A 17,372-nucleotide genomic window follows, 5' to 3' on the forward strand; every position below is an offset into this window, starting at 1 on the left:
AGAGAGCCCAGGGATCGAACCGGCGACCTTCCGGTTACAGATGCGATTCCCAACCCCCTGAGCCACGGTCGCCCCACCACACGAAAAACCGGCGTAAAACAAAAAACTGGACTTAAGCTGCGTGAAACCGCCTCTGTCCGCCGATCAACGGACCCTGACCCTAACCCTAACCCTTTAATAAACAGTAAGCAGAATTGATATTGTCCTTGCAACATTGGAATTTCATAAATGCACGAATGGCTTGGCGCGCAAAGGAATAATGTCACAATAATGTGATTGGTCACTTGCAATGTTGAACCTGGAACAACATTTTCATGATGGTCTGGGAACAACACCAGCACGAGGATATCAGATCATCCCTTTGGCGACAGTGGGAAGGAAAAACTCCCTTTTAACAGGAAGAAACCTCCAGCAGAACCAGGCTCAGGGAGGGGCGGGGCCATCTGCTGTGATTGGTTGGGGTGAGAGAAGGAAGACAGGATAAAGATATGCTGTGGAAGAGAGACAGAGATTAATAACAAGTACGATTGTAGGGTCTACCTTACGATAATAAGCGCCTTAAGGTGACTGTTGCTGTGATTTAGCGTGAGTAGCGGTTTAATTACTGCCAACATGAAGGCCTGCGGTACGTAGCCATTAATGAGCATAAACAACACCACTAAATCGCAAAAGGTGGAAACTTTTAAGGTAGACTTTCTATCTACCTGTAACTCTGGAACCGACAGAACAGACTCCTCTGATGCTGATGACATCACTTCTTCCTCATCTTCATCCTGTGTGAGGTCATCAAAGTCCTCATCATCATCATCATCTCCATGCCGGTCCTGATCTTCGTCCTTATCCTTCCCTCCACTGTCGTCTCTCGCTCCACTCCTCTCCTCCCTCTGTCTCCCTTCCTCTTCCTCTCCACCCTGCTCATTCTCACCTGCTTCGCCTCCTTCTCCCCCCTCTCCTCCCCGTCCCCACTGCTCCTGCTCCTGACCATTGTTTTCTCCTCCATTCAAACTGACACCAATAACAATTGCCTTTTCCTCCTGTTCCTGTCTCTGCTCCTCCCGCCTCTCCTCTTCTTCCACATCTCCTGTACATGACGTCAGGCTGAGTGTTGATACCAAGACCATGCTCTCCTCTTCCTGCTTTAGCTTTTCCTGCTTAGAAAAGACCTCTTCCTGCTGCCCATTGATTGGCCCGTGGATGTGATGCTCCAAAACATTTTGGGGGGAGGTGGGAGGAGCTGGGGGAGTCCACACCATCTGGAGGAGGAGGCAGCCCGGCTTCAGTGTGTTTGTAGTGCTAGGACTTGTGAGAGAGGGAATGGGCAGTAGAAGTGTCGAGGGGGTGGGGCTCTCCTGTGCAGACACGGTATGTGGTGTATTCTGGCCAATAGGAAGGCAGGACTGCATCACCTTGGCACACACGGGGTGGGCGGGGCCTGGATGAGCAGCAGTCAGTGGGACCGCTCCAGAGATAGAAGCTGGTGCCAATGGTAGGGCTCCTGACACAGCAGTGGGGGCAGAAAATAACGTGACACCTGAAACAGGTAAAAAGCGCATGTCCACCTGTTTCTCTCCGTGTGGCTCCACCGGCAGATCCTCCTGTGCTTTGGCGAGTGGCAGCAGAGATTCATTATGAGCCAGTGCGAAGACGCGCCTGTGGGTGCGGGGGCGGGGGCGGTAACTGTTGATATAATTGGGGTGGAGCCTGAGAGTGCAGCTTGGAGGAAGCCAGGAGGGGTAACGGGCATCTGAGCGGGTCTTCTGGATGCTTGGGCGACTGTTCTGCAGACGAGAATAATGGGATAACAATCTGTGCCTCAGATTATGATGTTTGAGCAATACTCGTATAGCAGCGCATGAAACTACACAAAGTTTCTTTTTGTTATAGTTCTGAGACACAAAATCTGAATCAACAGGTCACGCTTAAAGAAAAACTTTAGATTGGAATTGGCTGGCAGGTTCAAACTGGTCCTTTCAAAAACTAAACCGGCAAATTTTGCTCCCAGCAGATTTGTACCTGGGTCTGAATGGATGTAGACAGAGGCACACAATAAAGGGGAATTCTATTATAGGTGTGGATCTGGATCACGATCGGGATTAGCTGTTCAAACCTTGAGCCAGTTTGGCATGTTTTCACCATCTCTGTCCACCGGGGGGCGCTGGTCCTCCTGCTGGACTCTGCTGCAGGCGAGTGGCAGCGGCGGGACGACGCCCTTCGTCACAAATGTCTGAAAAGAACCACAAAGTTGGGCCCCGAGTCATTCATTTGAAATGTAACGTTCGCTAATGATGTCACACGGTGCATAGTGAGGTCACTCTGATGTCACCTTGATGACATTGTCAGGTGCTCTTGGGCTGCTCATCTCTCTGACGTGCTTCCTGAAGTTCCATCGACTCTTACAGAGCAGGTATGAACTGATAAGCTCGTCGGACTGAAATGCTCCCTCGAAGTGTTTCAGGCCGAGAACGATGAGACTGCACAGAGGCATGATGGGAAATATGTTTTTACTGAGTTCAATGAAGAACAGAAGCCATAAATTTACACAAAGTGCATGTGAAAAAATAAAATGTAGGAAGTGTGTGTTTTTTACCAATCCTCTCCTGGCGTGTATAATGTTCTCAGGTTCCTGCTGTGGAGGGCGGGGTCTAGGCTACAGACAGGAAGTAGTTCTGGGTATAGGAACACGGGTCGTGTGGCGAACAGCCAGGCGGTGTCGGCAGGCAGCAGAGGGAAGGCAAGACCTAAACAGAACCAGAACAAGAATCTGAACCTGGATCTGTTTGGTGCATCAAACATGGCTGACAGGTAGCTTGCCCTTACTGTTGGTTGCAGGGGTCATCTGGGGGAGCCAGCGTCTGGAGGCTCGAGTGGGAGGAGCAGGTGGAGGCTCGTCCCTCTGCTCCACCTCGTGCAGGAGGTCCAGTGCACCCTGCAGGTTACATGCCCTGAAACAGCTGAAGGCGCAGCCTTGCTCCTGATGGTGGGCGAAGTGCTGCAGCTCCTCCTGATAGTGGAGGTGCTCATTAGTGCTGGTTCAGTTTCATCTTATTCACACAGCAACAAGTCGCCTCAAGGCGCTTTAAACTGTAAGGGCTGGGTTTAAAAAAATAATGAATTTCCTGATTCAAATCTATTTTAGTCTGAATAAAGCGATCTCGATTCTTTAAAATCCTGAATCGATTGTTAAATATAAATGTATTTTATCACAAATTCCAGAATCAGCTCAAACAGGACATGAGAGCAGAAACACAGAGCGTGGATCGTCCACAGACGCGCCGTTGGGGCTGAAACACACAGATTCTGCAGGTTTCGTCTCTCTGACCAAAACTGACTGAACCAGCAGCCAAAGAAGCTCAAACTTCACGTTTGACAAACATCGTCATGGATTCTCTCTGACTTTGGCTGTTTCACTCCCCACACAGCTCTCTCTCCCTCAGTCCACTCAGAGACCAGTTTACCATCAAATCTCTGTTTTCTGCATTATTCTCTGCTTATCACGCTCTGCTACTGTGCTCTGTGCTGTCGTCCTCTGACAGCAAAGCCTCATTTCTGCTGTTTAAACTGAAGACATTTAGACTTCAATGATTGCTCAGCTGTGTCTGTAATCAAACCTCTGTGACTCTGCTTCACTCCAGCAGCATCAGGTCATGTTCACATGTTGATTCATGGTTTTCTTCAGTTTTTGATCGACTGCAGAATATTTTTAAGGTTCTCTGCTATAAAAAGCCAGGACAGGAACACCTGCTTCAGACACAAAGACGTCTGCTGTGATGGTCACACCTCTGATGAAGTCTCACAGTGTCAGCTTTGTTTTATAGATACAAAATATGGATATGTGCTGATAGATGATCAGAGTTATAATATTTCAGACTGAGTCTGAATCGAATAGAAAATCAGTAGAAATCAGTAACGACACCCAGCCGCAACTGTAAGGTAGACCATACAATAATAGAGAAAAAAAACCAACATATGACCCCCTATGAGCAAGAACTTTGGCGACAGTGGGAAGGAAAAACTCCCCTTTGACAGAAAGAAGCCTCCGGCAGAACCAGGCTCAGAAAGGGGCGGGGCCATTTACTGTGACTGATTGGGGGTGAGAGAAGGAAGACAGGATAAAGACATGCCGTGGAATAGAGACAGAGATTAATAACAAGTAATAAGTTCAAGAGCTGAGGAAACGCCCACCAGGTAAGTGCCCACTTGCCCTGTTCAGCTATTGTAGGTATAATTGAGAAGTGTTTACTGACCAGGTAGCGTTTGGTGATGGAGGCTTCATGATTCAGGGCAGCAATGTGGCGACTCAGCAGGTGAACCTGCGTCAGCAGTTGCACATGCTAGGAGAGAAAGGGTCACATGATATCAGGCAAACACACCTGGAGAATAAGTGGGTGAGACAGGTAACCTTCCATACCTGCTGCAGCTGGTGCTGTAGCTGCAGTTTCTGGGTGTGGTCCAGTTGGAGGGAGGGGCCAATGCGACGCGGCAGCACTAAGACAGAAGCAATGGTATTGTGAGGTTGGGTGGGTGTGTCCTTCAGAGTTGAGGAGAGGTGATTGGTCGTGTCCTGCAAGGCTCTCCGCTGCTGCTGAGCTTCGTACTGCTTTCTGACCGTCTGCCGCCGCTCTGTTAGCATGTTGGCTAACGGTGCCTCAAAGCTACGGGCAGCAAATGGAGACACTGTAAGCGAGCGTGTATCACATATTCTGAAGTCTGATAACTAGCCACCGAGTATTTCACGTGTAAGTAGGTGGAGCATCATAGACAAATTGTTTCCTCTCAGCGTGACTCTTCTTCACAAGATCTGTGTGAAGAAGCAGCAGCAGAGGACACTAGTCTTCCTCCCGACCCAAACAGCCACAGCACTTCTCTGCTGTGCCGTCCCAACGGGAGGCAGCACCGTGCGCCACTCCTGTGTGTGTGTGTGTGTGTGTGCACAGGTGTTCACCTCACGCCTTGAAGTCTCTTCATACATGTTCAGATCACAGCAACTATGATGAAACCACCTTTACATCATATAATCTTGACATCAATGATACAGAGTCAGAATCAGAAAAACTTTATTTATCCCCAAGGGGCAATTAACATACAACAGAGCAGCATGACTTTGAAGATAAGCACAGGGCATAAAGCCTGTGAAGGTTCTCAGTCATCCAGGTCATTGCAGTCTAAGAAGCTTGCAAAGAAAAGCGTCTGGACTTCTTTAAGTTGCTTGAAGACGTTTCACCTCTCATCCAACAAGCTTCTTCAGTTCTAAGGTCAAATAGTGGGGAGTCCCAGATTTAAACCCAGTGGGAGTTTCCCCCCAAAGAGGGACAAAAGGACCCCCTGATGATCCTCTACCTACATCGGAGAGACCAAACAGCCACTTCACCAGCGCATGGCACAACATAGAAGAGCCACCTCCACAGGACAAGACTCAGCAGTCCATCTGCATCTTAAGGATAAAGGATACTCTTTCGAGGATGCCAATGTTCGCATTTTGGACAGAGAGGACAGATGGTTTGAAAGAGGAGTGAAAGAAGCCATCTATGTCCACTGTGAGTGACCATCTTTGAACAGAGGCGGGGGTTTACGACACCAACTCTCTGCCATCTATAATCCAGTTTTGAGATCCCTTCCCAGACGCCTTAACGCCCACTCACATCCTGGGCCATCTGACCTCAGGAATTCGCATGATAAGGTGGGGCCAGGTTTCACAATGAACACACCCGAAACTCTGGCTGATTGGGACCCACACCCAGTTTCACACCTTGGCTCAGGTGATTAGAGGATCATCAGGGGTCCTTTTGTCCCTCTGTGGGGGGTTTCTCCCACTAGGTTTATATCTGGGACTCTCCACCATTTGACCTTAGAACTGAAGAAGCTTCTCGGATGAGAGGTGAAACGTCTTCAAGCAACTTAAAGTCCAGACGCTTTTCTTTGCAAGCTCCTTTGACTGTCGGCTTACATCCAGAGTTCTCTGCTGCTTAAATTTTTTTTGTTATGGAAAAAAGACAGGGGTGTTGGACAGATCTATATTTAATTTAAATGAGGATTTACTTAAGTCATCAAGAGTTAACGGTTTTATGACCAAAATTACATTTAACCAACATGAGTTTATTCAAATTTTATTTGCAAGTCCAGTTTGGGTGATGAAATTAAAGATAACACAAGGGAATAAAATAATGCACATTCATGAACGACATCTTTACCTATAGATTTACTTTAAGCTTCATTTCCGACAGATTATGATTAATCATAAAAACTATTTTAAGTTGGAGATGTGAACTTACTTCGAATTATTTATGTTGTAAACTATTAATATAAATCAGGTCACTTTAACCTTGCTGAACTGAGGTAGCATGTTTTTTTTGGATGAAGTGGCCTAATCTGAGTTTTGATCATTTGTTGAATGATTTGACAAGCAGTTGGGCACTATTAGTTTTAGTTCTCCTCAGGGGAAAGTTCTGACAAAAGCTACACCAGAAAAACATGGAGGGTTTGGATAATTGCAGCCTGTCGGTTCTGAAAGGTAGGCCAAGCATATGTATATTTATGCAAATTAATGTCTAAATGAATTTTGTGTTGCACACACTGACAGTGATCCTACATAGAATCAGTTTTATGTTGTCAGATCAATAATCTATTTAATTACATTTAAATGTATTTGACAAAATGACCATTTGGAATAGTTTCCTTTTTTTAACAGTGAAATGTATACATTTAAAGAGATGTACAACTTTTATATTTCTGACAGTTACTGACTTTTATTTACAGCTGCCAACATAGATGAGGTCTTGCTCCACACCCTCAGTAGGGATGATTTAAGGGACCTGCTTCCAGGGCCTGAAAATTTTATGAGGAGGAAACAGTTGTGGGCTCATGTTCACAAAGAGGCAAGTTTTTCCGCTTTTGATTTAAAAACACCTAGCACAACACATTTTGTTTAGAACTCCTGTAATATAACTATTTTCGTTTTCTTTTTTAGGATGAAACTAAAGAAAAGGCGTCTCATGGATATCTCACCATGTGACCAGGGAGAAGATTATGATGCAGATTCAAGTGGTGGATCAAACATGCTAGTGTATGTTAGTTTGCCCCCTAACATACACAAACAGGACTTTAATATCACCAACCATTCCCATGTTATTACCGTGTATCCACATAAATGGCCCACCCTGTACTATTGCACCGTGAGCCTAAACCTGCTAGTAACTTGTTTCAGTAGACTTCTTGATGCATTCTCAATCATCCAGGGAAGTAAATCTCCAAAAAATTGATTCTGTTCATCTGGACGTAGCATTTTCTGGGAGAAACGTTTCGTCACTCATCCAGGTGACTTCTTCAGTCTCAGCTGACTGCAGGTTTCCCCAATCTTATAAACAGTACATTTGCAAAATGACTGAAACAGCCCACTGAGGGAACAATGGTCTGGGAGGTCAGTTCCTTAATATTAATTATGCAAATTCTCATGACCATTGATCAACAACCACTGACCAAAACCCACTGATCAAAGACCTCTGATCAATGGCCATGAGTACCATTCACAGAGAGTTGGGGAATGGCTGCAATCACAGCATTGTAAGACGGTGACAGATGTAACCTTAGGCCCCCTCCTTGATTCAGAGATGGTCTTTCCCTTTTCATGTAAATGGCCTCCTTGACTCCACGCTCAAACCAGCGTTCCTCCCCGTCCAGGATATGTACATCATCATTGAAAGAGTGTCAACTACCACCACTTCCCCTGCCAGTGGCGGACTCCCTCAGACATCGGTGCGTTGGTGGTTCTTTGTGTCCGGGGATGGGCGTCCAGGTACACACCGGCTCACTCCTTGGCGGCCGCTTATCGGGGCCTGGAGCCTGGGGCTCGCTCGGGCCACTTCGGAGGTGGGGTGCCCCCGGCCTCTCGGCCTGGGGCTCGGTCACTCAGGCGCGGCTGGCTGCCGGCGGAGCTCACGGGCGCGTCACTGCAACTCCCCCTGGCTTCTGCTCCGCGGCTGCTGAGTGAGCCCTCATCTGGGACTTTCCTCAGCTCTTTCTGGGACAGTGGCGCGGCTGCCCCTCTGTTGGTCTTCCTTGGTCTCTTGTGTTCTGGGGGCCTCTGGATGTCTGGAGTTTTGATCTCCTCCATACCTGCTTCATGCCCTGGAGGACGGGGCTGTGGCCCCCCCACACCCTCTAGCAGATCATTACATGAAGGAACCTTTTAAAAACAAGCGCGTCCATGCTCACAGGTGTACACACGGGTGATCACACCCACAAACTACACCCTTTTTGGCTCCTACCTCAACGCACACTGTTCTGTTGATCTTATGTGCTGCACAATAATGTTTAATATTTAGTATATACTGTCATATTCCCATATATCATTGTGATGTTGTTTATTCTATTACTCTTGTTCTCTTCTGCTTGCTTTCTTTTTTCTTTCTCAGCAGGTGATCCAGGTGATTGATATATGTGGTTTTTTTTTCTGCTCATTCTGTTGGTTTTTGTCTTTTGCCCTTCTCCCCCGTCCCTCTTCTCAGCTGTTTCTCTTTCCCTCTTTCTTTCTCCCCTTCTTTCCCCCAGTCAAGTCTGTCCCGTATTCAGTAAGTGAAAATAAAATAAACAATAAAAGGTGAATCAAATGGACCATTACGGCAAGGCTGGGATGGTCAGTTTGGTAAAGTAAATCCGTTGGGCATCTTTCTTTGCCTTTAGACAACAATTCTGATGCAAAAGAGCCAAACGGGACAGGCAAAAAAAAAAAAAAAAAAAAAAAGGAAAGAGTGTCAACTGGCCTGTAGGTGTAAATAGACTGCAGAGTCCTGGCCTGATGAGGTAGCTCTTCTGTGTTGTGCCATCCTCTTAGCCAGAGGTTGTTTGGTTTCCCCGATGTATAAATCCTGGCAATCCTCCTGCACTTAACAGCGTACACTATGTTACTGTTTGTGTCGGGGGACCCGATCCTTGGGGTGGACCAATTTTTGGCGCAGCATGTTTTGGGGTTTAAAAGCCACAGAGACCTGGTGTTTAGAAAAAATGCAACTCAACTGCTCCAATACTCCTGGGTATGGGATGGTCTAGCCTTCAGATTAGCGTCACTGCTGTCTCGGTGGAGTTTAATAAACTCAACTCTATCTAAAATATAACAGGACACTGGTGTAAACTCTCGACCATCTCACACTTCTGTTTAATTTTTCCTGTTTTCTGTCTGACGTTTATTCAGCTGTGTGAAAAAAACCCGGGGGATTAGTAAAGTTTTATTTTATCTAATCTAATAACTTTAATCTCAGCCAAACCGATTTACTCACGAACAAATAAATGGTAAATGGCCTGTATTTGTATAGCGCTTTACTAGTCTCCAAGGACCCCAAAGCGCTTTACACATTCAGTCATCCACACATTCACACACACATTCACACACTGGTAAGCTACATTGTAGCCACAGCCACCCTGGGGCGCACTGACAGAGGCGAGGCTGCCGGACACTGGCGCCACCGGACCCTCTGACCACCACCAGCAGGCAACGGGTGAAGTGTCTTGCCCAAGGACACAACGCCCGAGACTGTCCAAGCCAGGGCTCGAACTGGCAACCTTCCACTTACAAGGCGAACTCCAAACTCTTGAGCCACGATCGCCCCGGAGAGAGCAGCTGCTGCCAGATGTTCTAAACATCAGACTCCAGCTGCTTCTCTCTGTGGTTTCATGAAGCTCCAGATGTTTCCATGGGTGATGCGATTGTGGTGATATTTTAAATTTTTTTTAAAAACTGTTTTTTAACATGTGTTTGTATGTTTCTAAGCTGAGCATCATGCACTGGGATGCAACTATCAGTACCGTAAAGCCTGTGGCACGTTGAACTTAGGGCCAGTCTGTGACGGGGGCTCCTCTTCCTCATGCTCCTCCTCCTCAGCCACCACCTCTTCTTCTTCCTGGAGCTGCAGAGGAGAGGAAAACAAGAAAAAGTTTGAAGCTTCGCCCACATACTGACGTTAAAGACTAATCCTGTGAGTGTAAAGTGGCATCGAGTCAAATTTGCGGAAACAAAATAAGAACTCACAGTTTCAAAGAGTTCTTCTAGCAGCTCATTTACTTCCTTCTCTGAAAAACAAGACGCAGAATTCACAGTGAGGATTCTGACACTCTCAAAGCTCCGCCTCCTCCTAACTGCACATCACTTACTGGTGATCTGCACAGCCCGGTCCGTCCTGTAGTCCTCCAGGTCGGGTTCATCCAGGTCCTCTGGGAAGTTGTACTCGGGGTCGTCGTCATCTTCGGCCTCTTCTGAAAACAAACATCAGCTGTTTGCCGTTAGACAAAACCATAACCTTCCTTTTCAACTCAAAAACATTTTTCTGAGCTTGTTTTCCATTTACGACATATCAATAAAGTTTGTCCAATCCTGGATGTTCACCATCAGCATGCTTCAGCAGCTTGACTTTTAAAGGTTAAAAAAAAAAACAAAAAAAAAACAGGCTCACAATTGGTAAATGGACTGATTCTTATATAGTGCTTTTCTACTCTCCCGGAGTACTTGAAGCTCTTTATGCAACATGCCACATTCACCCAATCACACCCATTCTCGCAAGGACTTTGTCTAAACTGAGTGCTTTCTAACGACATTCACACACTACAATGGATGCATCGGAGAGCAACTTAGGGTTAGGATACTTGACATGCAGACTGGAGGAGGCAAGGATAAAACCACCAACCAATCAGTAGGTGACCTGTTCTACCTCCTGAGCTACAGCCACCCCACCACATTTAAAATTTGAAGCCTCGAGCAGCCAGCGCCATCATGACCTCTAACCTTCAAAGTCGGGGGCCATTAGGCCCTGCAGCCACTTTGCCCAATGGCGGTCCTCCTCCCGCTGGGCAGTGCTTTCATCGTACATGTCGGCCGTTATGTCAGGAGGCAGAAGCTCCGCCTCCAGCTGACCCAGAGGTACGTCTACCAGAGGATGCTTGGAGCGTGTGCGGTACGCCAAACTGCTGGAGCCATTATCAACGCCACCATCAACATCAGATTTCCTGTCCAGAGACTGAAACACACACACAGGTGCAAGATCAAACCAGACGGGACACATCACAGGTATTTACCCCCCATCCTTTTAATAAGGTGAGAACACAAAGTCTGATATCACACAGGTCCTTCAGTAACAGGAAGTGTTTAAAAAGAGTTTGATATGCTGTTCCCTGGTGTTGCCTGGTTAGATATGTTACCTGACTGTAGGTGTAGGAGGGGCTGCAGTCCAACTCCTCATCAACAGCCTTGAGTCTCTCCAGGAAGGACGATTCAGGAGGAGGGAGGAGCTGAGGCGCGCAGGTGGAACTCATCTGGTCGTGCGGGTTTCCTTCATATCTCTAAGCAATAAGCCAGAGGTCAGAGCAGCTTGCAGGGTCAGAGGTCACTGTACCACTTTGTGGTGGTCAGACATCAGCAAACCTGCAGGGAGCTGTCCATCCTCAGGTGTGTTGGAGACTTGTTCTGGGAGCCCAGGTGCATTCTGGGAGGTGAAGCCAAGCTGTCAGCATCACTGAGGAATGTCTGTCAAGATGAAAAGGTTTGTACAGACGGAAGTCCTGAAATTTTCATTTATGCAAGTTCTGACACTCCGAGTGAGTGTGTGTGTGTTTGTATGTGGCATCATGTTTGAGCGAGAAATGAGGCCTCACAGAGTGTCAGAGTCACCTGCTGCAGGTGAGACTGCACAGGTGCTCTTCATCCTGTTTCTGGTTCTCAGAGTTTGGATTAGTGTCTCTTACTCTTAGCACAAAAAGTAACTTTGTCTCATTGTGTCTTTATTCCTCCTGGGTTTTTTGCAGGGTTTTCTACCAACATACTGATAACCTGGATCTCACATGTGTGACATCATGACTGCACAGTGAGGTCAGTTTCCTGAGGACAGCAGCAAGGCGAAAGGTTAAAGACTCACCTCCTCAGCTGTATCTTCCTCCTCTTCTTCATCAGGACAATACTCTTCATCAGATGAGTCTTCATTATCCTCAAGTTCAATGTCAATAAACTGAGGGGCCTGCGGGACAGACAGGTACGAGGGTAAAGCGTCACTGAAACTGACAACATTTCAAATCCAACTTAAAACATTTGAACACAGGATGATGAGTTTACCTTGTTCACTGCAGACAGACCCCGGTTCACAGGCTGAAAGCAGACACACAGGTCAGGCTCACAGGTAAACTGTCAGAGAAGATTGTGGGATGCTGAACTCACCTGAAGGCTCTGTTTGAGTCTGGACCGAGTCCAGATCTTTGGCTCCTGATGAGAGACAGGCAGAAAGATATGTATTTTACATACATACAGAAAAAAGCAACAAATGCCTGACAGATACAGGTAGACACCAACAGGTGAACAAACTCACAAACATGGGGAGGTCCTGAGTGTCTCTGATTGCCGCTTTCATCATGGCAACCACACGCTCATCAGTGATCACCTCCTGAAACACACACATGTCTGAGTGTACGTGTTAGTGTGCGTTAAAGTGTGTGTGTGTGGTGGCGTGCTGCTCACGTGCAGGATGGCGCGCACGTTGCTGGATGTCAGGTTCAGCTGTTTGGACTTCCTGTCCAGGTCAATATCCAGTCGTCCCAGTTCATCATCGCTAGTCTCGACGGTGACCGCTCTCTCTCCCATCATCCGCCCACCTGAACAGGAAAGTCCGGGTGTGAACAAACGCTAGCTCTGCCTCCTTTAGCTGATCTTTACACAGCACAGAGGGAGGGTAACTCCCTGTAACCCTCCCCTGTGCAGATCAAATGCGGCCTGCACACAGACTGAACCAGCCAATCAGATCAATCAATCAATCTTCATTTATAAAGCACTTTTCATACAAAAAGAAATGTAGCACAAAGTGCATTACATGGTTAAAAGCAGCCCACCCCACCCTCCAACTCACTCCCCACACTCTCAGTAACATAAACGATGTGAATACACACATCCCCCCCCCCACACACACACACACACACACACTTAAAGAGTAAAATTGGGCTGGGTATGCATGAGCCATTTACCATTTACCACTATGGTAAATGGCCTGCATTTATATAGCGCTTCACACTACATTCAGTCATCCACCCATTCACACACTGGTGATGGCAGCTACATTGTAGCCACAGCTGCCCTGGGGCGCACTGACAGAGGCAAGGCTGCCGGACACTGGCGCCACCGGGCCCTCTGACCACCACCAGTAGGCAAACATGGGGTTAGTATCTTGCCCAAGGATATTTGGCATGCAGTCAGGAGGCAGCCTGGGATCGAACCACCGACCTTCTGATTAGTGGCTGACCTGCTCTGCCACCTGAGCTACAGCCACCCGATATATAATAACAGGGAGCCATCTGCACCGGGAGCCGGTCACAGACCGCAGCCTCCGGGCTGGGCACACAGCAGGAAGGAGGCAAAGGAGCCCCCCAGAGACCCAGCAGCCACGGTCGATCGCCCGGTGCAGAGAGCGCCCTCCGAGGAAACACTGGAGATATGACACAATAGGACATGTACAGGGTAAAACGATAAAATAAATAAGAACGGGATACAATATAAATATAAATATAAATAGAGTAAGAAGATTAAAAAATGAATAAGAATAAAATCAATAAATATTAGGTAAAGCCTAAATTAATAATAGAATAACAGGATAGAATAAATAAGCATAAAATAAATAAACGCTAAGTAAAAGCTAAATTAAAAAGGTGGGTCTTGAGCCTGTTCTTAAAAACATGTACGTTCTCTGCGGCCCTGAGCTCCTCCGGCAGGCTGTTCCACAGACGAGGACCATACCACTGAAAAGCTGCCTCTCCGTGAGTATGTGTCCTGACTTTAGGGACAATCAAAAGGCCAGCACCAGAGGACCTCAGGGTCCGCGAGGGTTCATATGGTAAAAGCAGATCTGAGAGATAAGAAGGCCCAAGACCATTAAGACATTTAAAAACCAATAAAAGAACTTTAAAATCGATCCTGAAACACACGGGGAGCCAGTGCAGCGATTCTAAAACCGGTGTAATGTGGGCCCGCCCTCTGGTCTTCGTCAGCACACGAGCTGCCGAGTTTTGCAAAAGTTGTAAAGTTGAAATATTCTTCTTAGGAAGACCAGAGAGCAGGGCATTACAGTAATCAATGCGACTGGTAATAAAAGCATGCATCAGCATCTCCGTGTTGGCCCGAGAGAGAATAGGGCGACTCTGGCTATATTTTTTAGATGATAAAATCCAATTTTGGTTACATGTTTAATATGTGGGATAAAACCAAGCTCAGAGTCAAAAATAACACCCAGGTTTTTCACTTGTAGTGAAGGACATAGTGAAAATGCCTCTAATTTAAACAAGAGTTTCTCTCTCTGAGCCTCAGGACCGACGATTAAAACTTCAGTCTTGTCCTGGTTAAGCTGTAAAAAGTTTTCTGCCATCCAAGATCGTATATCTAAGATACAGTTAAAAAGGGCATCCATTGGTCTGGTGTCATCAGGAGACAAGGAGATGTACAGCTGCGTGTCATCAGCGTAACTGTGGAAGTTCACTCCATGCCTCCTGATGACACTGTCGAGAGGGAGCATATACAAATTAAAAAGTACATGGCCTAGAACCGACCCTTGAGGCACACCACATGTCATTCTATGGATCTTAGAGGAGCATGTATCCATGCTCACCATAAAAGTTCTGTCAGAGAGACAGGAAGTGAACCAGTTGTGTACAGCACCAGAGAGGCCCACCATGTGTTTCAATCTGTTTAAAAGAATAGCGTGGTCTACTGTATCAAAGGCTGCGCTTAGATCCAGCAGCACCAGGACTGAGAGCTTTTGGGAGTCCCAGTTACATCTAAGATCAGTTAAAACCTTTAGGAGAGCAGTCTCTGTGCTGTGGTTCACCCTAAATCCAGACTGGAATATCTCCAGGATCTGTCTATCATTGAGAAAATCAGTAATCTGAGTAAAAACAAGTTTTTCTAAGACTTTACTTAAAAATGGTAAGTTGGATACAGGTCTGTAGTTATTAAAATCATTACAATCCAAATTGCTCTTCTTCAGAAGGGGCCTCACCACCGCCGTTTTAAAGGCAGCAGGGAAGACACCCAACTGAAGAGAGCAATTCATCATGTATAAAAGCTCAGCCTCAAAAAATCCATAAAGTGTTTTAAAGAGTGAAGAAGGGATTGGATCTAAAAGACATGTGGTGGGTCTCACTGTGGAGAAAACTTTCTGAAGGTTCTCAGCATTAACCAGGACAAAGCTGTCCAGTGTCTCCTCAGGTACAATCGGGCCCTCAGATGTGTTTAAAATCATATCGTGAGAAGATAAAATATCAGATCTGATGGCGCTGACGTTTCCCCTGAAGTGGTCTGCAAACTGCTCACAGAGCGAGTCTGTGGGGGTTCTTTGGGAGCTGTTAAAATCAGGGTTAAATAAATGATCTATGGTGGAAAAGAGGACCTTGGGATTATTTTTGTTATTACTGATTATTTTGGCGAAGTATGAATTTCTTGAGTTCCTTAGTGTATTATTGTACATTTTAAGTTGCTCCCAAAATATTTGACGGTTGATAGTGTTTTTATTTTTCCTCCATCTCCTTTCTGCTGCGCTGCAATTTCTTTTGAGTTTTTTGACTTCTTCGTTTCTCCAGGGTGATGCATGTTTTACGTTAATCTTTTTGGTGGTGAGTGGAGCAACGGAGTCAAGGCTTTTCTTCAGTTTGCTGTTGAAATGATTAAAAATCAAATCGCAGGGTACAGGTAAAATCACAGGGGGGCATTCGTCTAAAACCCTGGTAAGATTTGCAGCCACTTCAGAGGTTAGATAGCGCCTCCTCACAGTTCGCACCGAGGTCTCCCGCTGAATAAAACCGGTGATGTTAAAAAACACACAGTAGTGGTCAGAGACAGCCAAGTCAACAACAGAGGACACGCTGGTGGACAGCCCATGGGTGATGACCAGGTCCAGAGTGTGTCCTCTGTTGTGAGTCGGCTGCGTGACGTGCTGGTAAAATCCAAACAGTGAAGAATGTTTAAGAATTCTTTTGATGCAGGGTCAGAAGGATTATCTATGTGCAGGTTAAAATCACCGGTTAAAATTATCATATTATATTTTGAGTGTATGTTTGTTAAAAATTCTGAGAATTCCTTGATAAAAGCAGCGCTGTCTTCAGGTGGTCTATAAATTGTGACAGATAAAACTGGAGGGCTGCTGAAAACAATAGCATGGAATTCAAAAGTGGTAAAATGATCAACCCTGGTGAATTCATCCTTCCTTTTAAACACCATTAGATATAATGACATCACCTGAGACAGGTGTGGCATCCTCTTCTTGTGTGTCAGTGGGATGTCCTGTCTGCAGCTGCCTGTCCATCCCTCTGTTTGTCCTCAAACATTTGACCTCCAGAAGACAGACATCTTCCTCAGCGATACGCCGCATCGCCATCGTCTGAAACACAGAGAGCAATGAGAACGTTACTGATTGAGATCAACAAAATCATCAATATGGGAACTCCACCTTCAGCTGCTGATACATTCTTTAATCTGAATGAAGGTTTGAACTCTGATGTTCTTCACACCCAGCTTATGTCCTATTGATCAATCAGAGATGTTTATCATTTTATAAAATCTGAGCATAAAGGCTTAAACTTGACAGCCAGCTTATGATGAAACAGGTGATCACTGAACAGCTGGAGTCAGCTGGCAGACGAATAGTTGCTGATAAACAGAGGGTTAGGTTAGGGTCCCTCTAGCAAGATTTACCTAATAAAGTATCCAAACTAAACCATTTACAGCTAGATTTGGAAATAAAACAGTGTGTTAAAGTAAGTAAGTGAAAAGACTGAATAACCAAGCTCAAGCTCAGCATTCAGGTTACAGTTCGGTGCTTCTCCGGGAACGGTGTGACCACTGTGACCGATGAGGTCGTCGACGTTACGGCGAGCCGGGGCTCCAGCGCTGTGCTAACTCAGGGACCGCAGAGTTCCAGCATCAGCACGGGACCTACCGGGAGCTTCACGGTGTTATGGTGGATCCACACAGAGCCGATTAAAGCTCAAGCTCAAACTGCTCAGCAAACATAAACATGTTGGTGTTTGTGTGTGTGAGAGAGAAAGCTAATGTTAGCTTAGCTCACACACTGAGCAGGCGCAGTATGGTTTGTTTAGCGCGTATTGCTCCAAGATCAATAAATAAAACGGGACCCATTGCCCAGGAGACAGAACCGATCACACGGACGGAAGGAAAGGACTCACCGTCAGGCTGAAACCGACAGCCATCTTTTACGCTCTCATCTTCCGATGTTTGCTCCGTTAGCCTGTTAGCTTAGCTTCTGTTCCGCCAACATCAATACCACTTCCGGGGCGACAAGTGGTATTGATGACCTCAGGAACCTCATCTGCCTGCCAACTCTCCTCTCTCATTCAAAGGTTCTAAT

At 46.3% G+C, this 17,372-nt stretch overlaps 1 protein-coding gene across 2 annotated transcripts in view; it reads right to left on the reverse strand.

Moving 5' to 3' along the window:
• Nucleotides 1-17,372, reverse strand: part of gon4lb (gon-4 like b) — a 28,351-nt gene extending 10,979 nt beyond the window's left edge. Inside the window, exons 1-20 of one of the 2 annotated variants that reach the window (XM_085472583.1) lie at nt 17,191-17,372; nt 16,244-16,385; nt 12,488-12,621; nt 12,339-12,413; nt 12,191-12,235; nt 12,089-12,121; nt 11,895-11,993; nt 11,405-11,506; nt 11,182-11,322; nt 10,769-11,000; nt 10,141-10,242; nt 10,019-10,059; nt 9,796-9,896; nt 4,409-4,652; nt 4,245-4,331; nt 2,818-3,001; nt 2,588-2,738; nt 2,324-2,471; nt 2,108-2,224; nt 705-1,778 (exon numbers count right to left, since the gene is read on the reverse strand). In XM_085472583.1, coding sequence (XP_085328709.1) covers nt 705-1,778; nt 2,108-2,224; nt 2,324-2,471; nt 2,588-2,738; nt 2,818-3,001; nt 4,245-4,331; nt 4,409-4,652; nt 9,796-9,896; nt 10,019-10,059; nt 10,141-10,242; nt 10,769-11,000; nt 11,182-11,322; nt 11,405-11,506; nt 11,895-11,993; nt 12,089-12,121; nt 12,191-12,235; nt 12,339-12,413; nt 12,488-12,621; nt 16,244-16,385; nt 17,191-17,214 — 3,276 coding nt within the window. In that variant the 5' untranslated portion in view covers nt 17,215-17,372. Of the gene's footprint in view, nt 1-704; nt 1,779-2,107; nt 2,225-2,323; nt 2,472-2,587; nt 2,739-2,817; nt 3,002-4,244; nt 4,332-4,408; nt 4,653-9,795; nt 9,897-10,018; nt 10,060-10,140; nt 10,243-10,768; nt 11,001-11,181; nt 11,323-11,404; nt 11,507-11,894; nt 11,994-12,088; nt 12,122-12,190; nt 12,236-12,338; nt 12,414-12,487; nt 12,622-16,243; nt 16,386-16,787; nt 17,118-17,190 lie in introns of those variants that run through there. The other variant, XM_085472584.1, reaches the window with a different exon arrangement.

Source organism: Copadichromis virginalis, linkage group LG11 (assembly GCF_057382275.1).
Source record: "Copadichromis virginalis isolate Kocher_CV1m ecotype Utaka linkage group LG11, C_Virginalis_male_GT1.1, whole genome shotgun sequence".
Lineage (NCBI taxonomy): Eukaryota > Metazoa > Chordata > Actinopteri > Cichliformes > Cichlidae > Copadichromis > Copadichromis virginalis.